This window comes from Epinephelus moara, chromosome 11, assembly GCF_006386435.1.
Source record: "Epinephelus moara isolate mb chromosome 11, YSFRI_EMoa_1.0, whole genome shotgun sequence".
Taxonomy (NCBI): domain Eukaryota; kingdom Metazoa; phylum Chordata; class Actinopteri; order Perciformes; family Serranidae; genus Epinephelus; species Epinephelus moara.
The window spans coordinates 3,453,956-3,465,133 of NC_065516.1; the positions used below are offsets into that span (position 1 = coordinate 3,453,956).

The window sequence follows — 11,178 nt, forward strand, 5'->3', positions numbered from 1 at the left end:
ACACACTAACCAAGGCAGCGGCCAAAATCACCCATTTAGCTCATTTAACCCTGTGTTGCTCGTTCATAAAACGTACAACCGGTCTTGTGATGAACCGGTCGGAATGTTCGCTCACGTTTTCTGGGGTTAATGTTAGCAAATAAATTAAAAAACAAGTTCCACCAAACCGACCCACCCCGCCACCCCACCCCACCCCCGTATCGTATCAAGCTAACGTTAGCTAACTACCAACTAACCAGATAATATTAGCTAATTGACAAGCACTTACTGGGCAGAATGGCTCTTCAAATGACGAACAAAGTTTGAAGTTGTTGCCTGGCTGTCCTAGATGTTTATGCCGCATGTCTTGCACTGTGCTGTTTGTCTTTTGCCGTAATAATGGTAATTCCGAAAGCCGAAGACAATAACTCTTGGTACCCCTCCCGCTGACATGTTGATGCCTATCTGATATAAGAGGGCCTGTTTCTCCAATAAACACGTAAGGTACGTAGAAAGGGCATGACTGATTGACAGGGTAGTGATCCAATCATGACGACGCCATTCTCAGCCTGCGCTCCTACTGGGTAATCAACATTATTTTTTAAATTACTTTTTTAAATTTATATTCTAACCCTAAACATGATGTGAATAACACTCAAGTCATTCAAGTCATCGTGTCTCAAGTCAAGTCCCGAGTCTTTAACTTCCAAGTCCGAGTCAAGTCTCAAGTCTTTTATTTTTTGTCAAGTCAAGTCACAAGTCATCAAAACAGCGACTTGAGTCCAAGTCACAATGACTCGAGTCCCCATCTCTGCCAAAATCCCTCCTATGGATACAGTCGGTATGTAGTCATTGTTGGGGGCGTGGTGAGGGTCAGTCTGCAAATGCTGGAAGGCTGTTTTTTTTAAATCACATAAGAGACACTATAACATTTACTACAGATGTGATTAATTAAAGTTACCATAGTATCAATATCCGGCAGCCATTGATGCTATTGTCGCACGGCGGAAGTATAGGTTTTATTTTTTGTGCCTTCATATTTGTGTTTTATTTATTGTGCATGATTTTACTTTAGTGTTGTGTTTTTATCTGCATGTTTTATTGTGTTTGATGGGTTTTACTGCTTGATTTTATTGTCTTTTATTGTTTGGTTTTTAAAGATATGTTTTGGGGCATTTTGCCTTTAATGGATAGGACTGCCAAGTGTAAAGAGGAGGGGGAGAGAGGGGGGATGACATGCAGCAAAGGGCCACAGGATGGACTCGAACCCAGGCCGCTGCGGCAACAGGCTTGTACATGGGGCGCCTGCTCTATCACCTAAGCCACCGACACCCCTATTGTTTGGTTTTAGGTTGAAATGGTTTGAGTTTTTATTGTATTATTTTACTTCCTGCCGGGGCATTTGTCATTATGTTTATAATCTGCACCTGTGAAGCGCTTTTACCTTTTGATAGACTGACCAATGGCACTGGAGAACGGAGTGGCCAGCAACCAATCGGCTATCAGGAGGAGGGACGTAAGGGGAGCGGACAGGTGAGGAGGCCAAGGACAGCAGATGAGCCGGCAAGCAGCGCCAAGAGTCTACAATACCAACACGCCGAGGAGGGAAGAGGACCGCCAGAGAGGACAACCCTGCACCGACTATTGACCAGATGCCAGCGAAGTGCGGTGAGGCGACAGCAGAGTCAAGAAAGCCCAGAGTGTTACGACACGACAGTGTGGCAGCTGCAGACTGAAGGACTCTGCCTCGCCGCGGAAGTACCCACTAGCTTTAGTAGCATCCTGGCATGTGAGAGAGAGCTTCATCTGAGTTGTGCTGTTGCTGTGCACCCCTACTGCCACTGTGTTGTGTATTCCCAGAGTGTTATAACGCGACAGTGTGGCAGCGGCAGAATGAGGAACTCTCCCTCACCGCGTGTTCCGGCCGGCGAATCCATTCTCCTACGGAGGAAGCCAGAATAGACAGAAGAGCTGTGTGGCGACGGACGACTTCAACATTTAAAACGATGGGTGGAACACTTCAAACAATGTGCGGAACACTTTGAAGAGACGCTTAACAGACCCCCACCAGCAAACCCCCCGGATATTCAACCAGCACAAAACTAACTACCCATCAGATGTGACACACCTAGCAGAGATGAGATCAGGAATCCCATGCAGAAACTGAAAAGTGGCAAGGGAGCAGGTCCAGACAATATCCCAGCAGAAGCATTAAAGGCTGACCTGGACACCATCGTAGAGCTGCTATATCCACTCTTCAGAAAGATATGGGATGAAGAACTACCTTCAGACTGGAAAGAAGGCTTCTTAACAAGATGTCTTGTCTATGAAAAGGCTTTCGACAGTGTGCTAAGAGAGACTGTTTGGAAGCGATTAAGACATCATGGAGTGCCTACGAAGCTTGTAACCTCATTAAAAGCTATGCAGGAATGACCTGCAGGGTCATTCATGAAGGACAACTGACCAACCAGTTTGAAATCAAGACTGGGGATAGACAGGGGTGCCTGCTATCCCCTTTCCTGTTTCTACTATCGACTGGGTAATGAAGACCACAACTGAAGGAAGGAAAAAACGGAATCCAGTGGACGTTATGGACACAGCTAGAAGACCTCGACTTTGCAGATGACTTGGCACTTCTATCACACAGCCACCACCAGATACAAGAGAAGACAACCTTACTCGCAGATACATCAGCCCAAGTGGGTCTTAACATCCACAAGGGAAAGACCAAAAGCATGAGGATGAACACAAATAGTGTGGAACCAATATCACTTGAAGATACACAACTTGAAGAAGTAGAGTCCTTCACCTACTTGGGCAGCGTCATCAACAAAGATGGAGGAACTGATGCAGATGTCAAAGCCAGAATAGGTAAGGCAAGAGCAGCCTTCCTACAACTTAAGAACATATGGTGCTCAAAGGAGTGTGCCCTATCCATTTCCATCTTCTTCAGCGTAAAATCAGTCCTGTTCTATGGAGCACAGACCTGGAGAACAACAAATAACACAGCTAGCAAAGTGCAAAGCTTCATAAACAGGTAGAAGAATCTTGAAAATCCATTGGCCAGATAAGATCACCAACGAAGATCGTTGGACTAAGACACAGCAAATACCAGCTAAAGATGAAATTGGATGAAGAAGATGGAAATTGATAGGGCACACTCTTTGAAAACCTATGTCAAACATCACCAGACAGGCTCTGACATGGAATCCCCAGGGAAAGAGAAAGAGAGGTCGGCCAAGAAACACCTGGCGAAGGGATCTGCAGGCAGACACCAAGAAGATGGGATACATCTGGTCACAGATAGAAAAGAAAGCCAGCAATTAGGTACTCTGGAGGTCCCTTGTCGACGGCCTATACCCCAAAAGGGGTGTAAGGCATAAGTCAGTAAGTAATTGTAACATGTTCATGTGCTGTTGAAACATATTGTAATAAATCTCAATATTGTTTTTAACTGAAAAGCTGCTGTTATCTCTTTGGTTTTAATACAGTGCTCACCACTTGATTTTAAAGGACCTGTACAAAGTTTAACAATACCTCCAAATTCCAAATTCCAACCACCTACATTACACTATGATGTACTAGTCTAGCATGTTTTAGTGAAATTCCATGCACATTTTGAGACAGTTTGTCAAAGCAACAAATGCAACCTCAAGATCTACAGGTCTCGCAACTTTTTACCAGTAGCAAAACAATCTAACCCTGTTAGGATAAAGGGCCAGATCCTTTTTGTTTAACCAGAAACAGCCCAAAAATCATCATCACCAAACCGACCAGAAAGCATTTAAATAAACAGTAATTTAAACATGTATAGAGCCTGCATATTTTAACGTGTAACTGGGTGAATTAAGGATTCATTTAAAAAAGCAGAGTTGTATGGAGCTATATTGGAGCCAAATGTTTTGTACTTGAAAAATAAAATTTGAAACTGAAAATTCAAGTTTTGATCTTGAATTTTGAAAAATACATCAATGTATTCAAAATATAAGTGCAAAAAGTTTTTTCAGGTTAAATATAATTATGACTCCCTCTGGTAATTCTTTTGAATAAATTGTTTTTCATTTTTCACTTTCATATGTTTGGATATTTGAGATCCTATTTCTTTCAGTTGCACGTTTTATCTTTTCAGATTCAAATCTTATTTTTTACAGTTTCAAAACTTTTTTCACTTTCAGATCTTTCTTTTTCAGTTTCAGATCTTTTCTTTTCAGTTTCAGACTTTTGGCCCTGATCTAGGGTGGCACGTGGCATCAACTGAGAGGGGTGTGGAATCATGACAGACAGCTTAACAAAAAGGCTGGGGACCTTCCCCTATCACGTTGCCTTCAGGGAACTAGGAACTAAAACAATTCAACTCAACATGTGGGCTACACCATGAGATTGGCAGTGAAAAATCTGATGTCAGTGACAAACTTCCATTTGTACGGCATGCACGAATATCCTGCACGGCTAAATCTGTTTTAATTTCCACTATAAAGCTAAGGCTGTTAATATGTCACTTTATTAAGTTTTAATATTCTTAAATACGTGGTAGCCTAAGTTCATCCAAATATCACCTTTTTTGAAATTTACGCCGTTTTCAGAGATGTGAGATGTGAAAGCTGTTTAAGACAGTACTGAGGGCCAATTGCAGAAGCGAAGCAATAAATTATGCCAGATTGTGCACTTCAACAGCCACACTTCAAGTGCTGAAATTTCGGATTTCCACGTAGCACTGTGAATCCCTGCTGGAGCCAGCACACAGGTGAGAAATGTTCAAAATGAGAGGTCGTTTTGTGACAACATACAATGTTTCTGACGTCTTCAAGTGGTGAATTGGCAAAGCTGGAGGTTAAGCATAGTTGATGCCACGTGATAGGAGGGGGTCCCTAGCCCTTTTGTTAAGCTGTCTGTCATGATTCCACACGCCTCTCAGTTGTTGCCACGCCTCCGCGCTAGATCAGGGCCAAAAGTCTGAAACTGAAAAAGAAAGATCTGAAAGTGAAAAAAAGTTTTGAAACTGTAAAAAATAAGATTTGAATCTGAAAAGATAAAATGTGCAACTGAAAGAAATAGGATCTCAAATACCTAAATATATGAAAGTGAAAAATGAAAATAAATAATTTATTCAAAAGAATTACCAAAGTTAGTCATAATTATATTTAACCTGAATTTCTTTTGTACACTTCTTTATATATATATAAAGTTACTGTCTATTTAAATTGAGTCTGGTGGGTTTGAAGATAGTGACTGGTGGTGGTGGTAATTACTTGATGGTGACGATGGACATATTTCTGGTCAAACAAACAGAATCTTAATCTTTAACAAAAGGTCCATCTCTGTAGGGTCTTTTCCATAATGTTGTCAGACACATAGACTAACAATCTGAGCCTGTCAGTGGCTAAAACAAACACTTTTAGTGGACGTAAAATGATGGTGCGAACATGTCCAAATTGTTTACAGTGTAGCCTGGCTGCTGCTCTCACTCAATACTGCACCAATTTCAAAAAAGTTGTTCCAATCAATCACTTCCACATGAAAAGATGGGAGAATAGGATCTGGGTTGAAAAATACCATTTCAGTCTATTTGATGTGCAGAAAGCTGCACAGCAGTTCTTCAGCATGGTAGCAAATGCTTTGTATTCCCCCTTGGGAATGTATCCATGTCATATAAACAGCTTTAGTGTGTTGTTTTGCTTTTTTGAACACCTGCCACAAAATTTGACAACTGTCAAATCAAGGAAATGCCAGTAGATTAATGAATATGAATACACAACATTATAACTGTCCTTACTTTAATTACTCTAAAGAAAACTTTAAGACCAGTGGATAAAAATATCAATATCAGTTTAAGTGTAGCTACGTTATATTGAGAGTATTTTCACTGTTTTACCTTTCCGTCAGATACAATATATATCAGCACTGTAACCTACCATGCTGGCCAATGTACAAGGCAGTTTTGACATGGATGAAGTTTATTAACAGTTAACAGTTGTTTTTCGTGTCAATAGACAATCTTTGACTTGAAATGGTTGGCTTCAGAGAGCTGAGGAAAGAAAATAAACCTTTGCCTACTAAACTTCTCTCATTATTTAACATATTTAACGAGTTAACTGGCTGCTGAAGACACAACAGGATCTGCAACTGCCCGCTGAAACACACGCAGTGGAAGATAAAACAGTCATTACGTGACAAAATAGCGTGCCGCGCCACCCCTTTCCGTGAGAAGCTGGTTTCCTTGAAAGTTGAACTGAAACGAACTTTAGCCTCGTCCTCGCCCGTAGCTGACAGGATGCCGACCAATCACAGAGCCCCAGTCGCAGATAGGGAAGAAAGTGACCAATGGCAGCGCTTGAAAGACGGTGGGAGCGGTGTCAGTCACCGTGCCAGGAACTTCGAGGCGCCATGAAGCAGCCACATATCAACGCAATCCGACCGGAAGTTAGCTTTTCAGAATAAAACCAAACGTGTCCAAATCAACGTAAAATGACGTTTAGAGGTCACAGTTTTCTTGATATAACTTTGCTTTGTTTTTAATGAGTTGCTCAAGTTTACTGATGTAGGATTCACCTAAAATCAACTGAATAGAAAATGATTATAAAATGAACAAAATACCCTAAAAGAAAAATGTGTATTTTCTTTCTTTAATCTTTCATGAAAAACTGCTGCTTTTCTGTGTAAATGTAACGATAATACTCCAGACTGAAGATTAGCCTTAAGCTAACTCTTTTGACATTTATGTTTAATATTGTACATGGTCCCTTTACAAATAAAATTAGTCAATATGAGACACAGTCTGGCTATCTGCTAAAAAGTATGGCTGTGAAAACAAAACAAAAAATGAATAATATAATATTAATAGCATAATGTGGCATTGAAGCAAAATACACATATTGTTATTTTCTAAGCTTTACAAACTACTTTTGTACATTTTTCTGTACACATTTATATATTTAGACACACTTTATGTAGGCTACTCACCATGTTTAACATATTTTGATTTTTTTAATATCTTACATGCTAGTTTAAAATATAGGAGCACAAAGCACATATTTTACTTTTGTATTTTTGAATTGTTCATACCTTATACTTCTTATTTTTATCTCTATAATTCTCTATGCTTTACATCAAAGCAACTGTAACAAACCACAATTTCCCCATGGGGATCACTGCAGTATTTCTGAGTCTGATTCTAAATAACTTGCCACAAAGTATATTATTCATGCATCAGTATGCCATTACCTTTGCAGTACCCTCACTTACACTACTCTAAAGTTTTTTGCTCTATTACTTGCATATTAGACTGATATTATACATATCTTTTGTGTGCATGCATATACATATACATACATCTCTATATGGATATATATCTATATATACACAGATTTGGGATGGTAACTTTTGTATTTTAAATGAATGGAAATAGGTTACAGATGACTAATTGATTGACTAACTGATTACTTTTTAGCAAATGTTTTAACCTAACTCATAACGCTGAAAAAATGTCTGGAGATAGACCATGCCAAAAGAAGGCATTCCTTTCTTTTTTTCTCTCCTTTTTTTCCTGTATTGCTACAATGATATTGCCGAATTTGATCGGTTTAATCTAATTTATTTTTTTAATTCTAGTTTATGATATTTAAATATAATAATAATAATATATTTTTGTGTATGAGTGCATCATGGAGAAGGCTACAATTACATTTCAAAGTGAAATCCTGAGTTGTATAATGACAGTAAAGTTAAACCTTGAACTGTCAAGACTCATCAGTTAAATGAGACCTTTACTTTGAAAAGAAAAGCCGGACTACTGGTATCGTATTCCAGAGATCTTGACGGCCGTGAACTCACCACCTCTGAAACTTGGGACTCTTGTTGATAGAAACTGGGTTAAATGTCGGTGTGTTTATGCGGAGTCACGGCCCTGACAGGCTCGGTGGCATTATAAAACCACTATCAGGCTGTTTAGCAGCTCCGGTCGACTGTCAGCGGCTCTTTAACTTTCAGGTTGTGGGACTTTTCAGATACACAAATGGGTGAAAAGGAGGAAAAATGCCCCAATGGAGTCAGATATTACAGACTGTCAGAGATCGAGGAGCAGAACTCGTTCAAATCAACGTGGATCATCATCCAACACAAAGTCTACGATGTCACCAAGTTTCTAGAAGAGGTGAGCACAGTTTATGTGTTGCGACAGTCAGCATGAGGAAATATCCCACACCAGGAACTTGCATAATATACAGAAAACACACTTAACTTGACTTAACATTCATATGTAAAATTTGGCTTTTTTTTGGCTGAAGTCCGGTGGCACCAGTTGAGCAGACTGCAAACTGGTTTCTGTGCTCAGGTCAGCAGCACAGGGACTCCAGAAAGGCTCCTGGCGGAACCTCTAAAAAGCTCAAGCCAACATCCAACTATAAATTAATGTCAGCTGATTGTAGTATTAGGTATGAATGTGTAAAAGAGCCCAAAAGTAGTTAAGCAGGTTAGCATTACAGTACCAGTAGTATTAACTGTTAGCATTATTGAACAGAATTCAGATGTGGTTTAATACAGAGCCTGATTTATACCAGATTTTTATTTGACTCCATACTAATCTGGATATTGGGGAGTTTAAAACTTTTCTTATTTTAAGAAATTAACATTGTCGCAATGTTCCCTTAAATCTGATGATAAAATAATAGTGACTAAGATATTAAGTGAGTGGATCATTTCATAGTGTAAAAAATTAACTTGCTGGGCTCTCTCATATAATTTAAATATCCTAAGCATTTATGTTCTTTGATTTGTTGTTACTTACCGGCTCACATAAACCTAGCCTATAAGGTAATATCAGTCGTTATATATTTGCCCCTGTTTGAATGAAAAGTTAAGACTTTTATTTTGTTGCTAATCTGTAGCCTATGTGGAAGACCTCAGGTGACATGAGTGTTTTTTATTTATTTATTTATTTTGCATTATTTTGTGACAAAATAAGCTTGATTTTGTAAAATGATTTAATGTTTTTTTTGTCCTCTGACCTGATAAACTGTATTCACATGTTTGTGAAATAACTGTGCCTCAAACTACTCATGTCCAAACCATAGACATAAAATAATGGATGCAATCACGTGACATCACCCATTGGTTTGTGGACTCCTGTTTTGAAGCCTAGAGTTTGGCGTTTTGGTGCCATCTTGGATTTTTGGTGGATATAACCTCAATGCTAGCTGCTAGCTTGGTTAGTCCCGTGTTTTTGTATGGTTAACTGTGATAATACTAGTGCTGATTTTTAGCTAGCAAAAAAAAACAGGCTTACAACCATTAGACAAAATGTTTTTATAGGAAAAACTTAATATTTGACCAACATGAGACTTTAAAACACACTGAAATAGTGACAGCTACAGTTACAGCTACACCTAGCCTACTATGTGAATTTGGGGTTACATTACCTAACCAACAATTTCATCGTGGTAGTGATTTGTCAAAGGATGCCACCTTCCTGTCACTCAAACTTTCAAAGCTGTTGCTAGCTAGCTAACTTAGTTTGAGCTATGTGTGGCTTAAACTTGCAGATTGATTGATGGGCGGATGCTGTGCTACTTTTGGTTAAAACTGGTTGGAACTAATTTCTGTAAGCACAACATATTTTGTTTTACAGGAGGAAACATGATTGGATTTCATGTAAAAATGTTGAGGCATTTATTTTTGTAATTTTTTGGCACTTATTGTTAAATGGATGCACAATATAGCTGGGGATGTGACCTAAAGGGGTTAAAAAGTAGGGCTGGATATTGATACCTTTGAAGTGTCAACCTAAATTACTCAGTACCATGTGGTTGCCATTGATTCGGTGAGGCAGTTAATGGTTATAAACATTCTTTGGATGTAAAACCTCTTAAAGCCCACTGAGCCATCTCGAGCCAAAGTTAGTGTTTTGATAGTAAATTAATCCAAGTTGTGAATATTGTTTTAAGAGTATAAAGAGAGGTGTTGAGTCAATAAGTCAAGTGCTTGTTACATTATGAGCTAACTTTTCAGCACAAAATTATTTTACAATGGGTGTAACAACATCTCTTTTTTTGTCAGATAATATCAAATATTTTTTTTATTTTTCTGTAAGAAACAGTTTTAATGAGCTTAAAGTTTATTTGATGACAGGAAGTGCAAGTGAGGACTTTGTCAAGACAGCAGATTTCTCAAATACTAGACTAAAATTTAACGTTTTCTATTTATATGTAGTGATACATCATGTGTGTTGTAGAGCTGCAATGATTAGTTATTTGATTGATAAGTCGGTTGACAGAAAATATATTGGTAATTTCTGTAAAACGGTCATAATTGTTTGTCAATTTTAGCAGTAGAATCTGCTTGATCCAGCTTCTCAGATGTCATATTCTGGTATTTGGCTGTTGGATGGACTAAAGAAGACATCTGAAAACTTCATCTTAGACCGTGGAGATTTTCTGAACTTTTATAGACAAAACATTAATTGATTAATCAAGAAAATAATCTTAAGGGTAGGGAGGTTAGCAGGATAAAACTCAAGAGATCCATAATCATCTAAGAAGTTTTTCAAAAGAATGATGTAATGTTGTAGTTATTATGGAGAAACTTCCTAGTTTTTCCTAACTTTTTAAATCCAGATTCATATTCAGTCATTATCAATTTAAGAAGTTTCATTCCTAGTATTTGTTGAAATGTCTGCTGATCTATAGACAAATTTTACTGGGTTTTTTTCCTCAAGAAAACAAAATGATGAGGAAATTACAGCCGTCTGGAGTAAAGCTTTATCTGATTACCTTGGCCAACAGTTTGGACCTTTGACCGATCACTTTGTCAGAATGACTTGTTGTTTTCCTGCTGCTGGTTTAATACTGTACATGGTTCAGGGTGTAGATGTGTTGTTGATCCCGTGTCCAGCCTGAATAGTCTCAGTTTACGTCTGAAAGTGTGAAGTTTGCAGTTCCTGGATCCGGAGTTAAAAGAGAGAGTTCAGATTTTCTAAAGTGGGGTTGTATGTGGTACTTATCCATAGTCAGTATATGACCTACAGTAGACGTCAGTCAGCACGCCCCCAGTTTGGAGAAGTAGGCTGGAGTCCAACATGAAAGCTAAGCTGCCGTGGATGGGTCAGCAGCAAAACGTACACCGATCAGCCAAAATATTAAAACCACTGACAGGTGAAGTGAATAACTTTGATCCTTTTGTTCCAATGCATTGTTCTGCTGGGAAACC

The 11,178-nt window shown here is 38.7% G+C and overlaps 2 protein-coding genes across 2 annotated transcripts in view; both read left to right on the top strand.

Moving 5' to 3' along the window:
- nrn1a (neuritin 1a) overlaps nucleotides 1-11,178 on the top strand; it is a 544,743-nt gene that overhangs the window by 286,214 nt on the left and 247,351 nt on the right. The window lies entirely within an intron of this gene.
- Nucleotides 7,828-11,178, top strand: part of LOC126397622 (cytochrome b5) — an 8,456-nt gene continuing 5,105 nt past the window's right edge. The window contains exon 1 of the mRNA XM_050056532.1: nucleotides 7,828-8,128. Coding sequence (XP_049912489.1) covers nucleotides 7,991-8,128 — 138 coding nt within the window. The 5' untranslated portion in view covers nucleotides 7,828-7,990. The remainder of the gene's footprint in view (nucleotides 8,129-11,178) is intronic.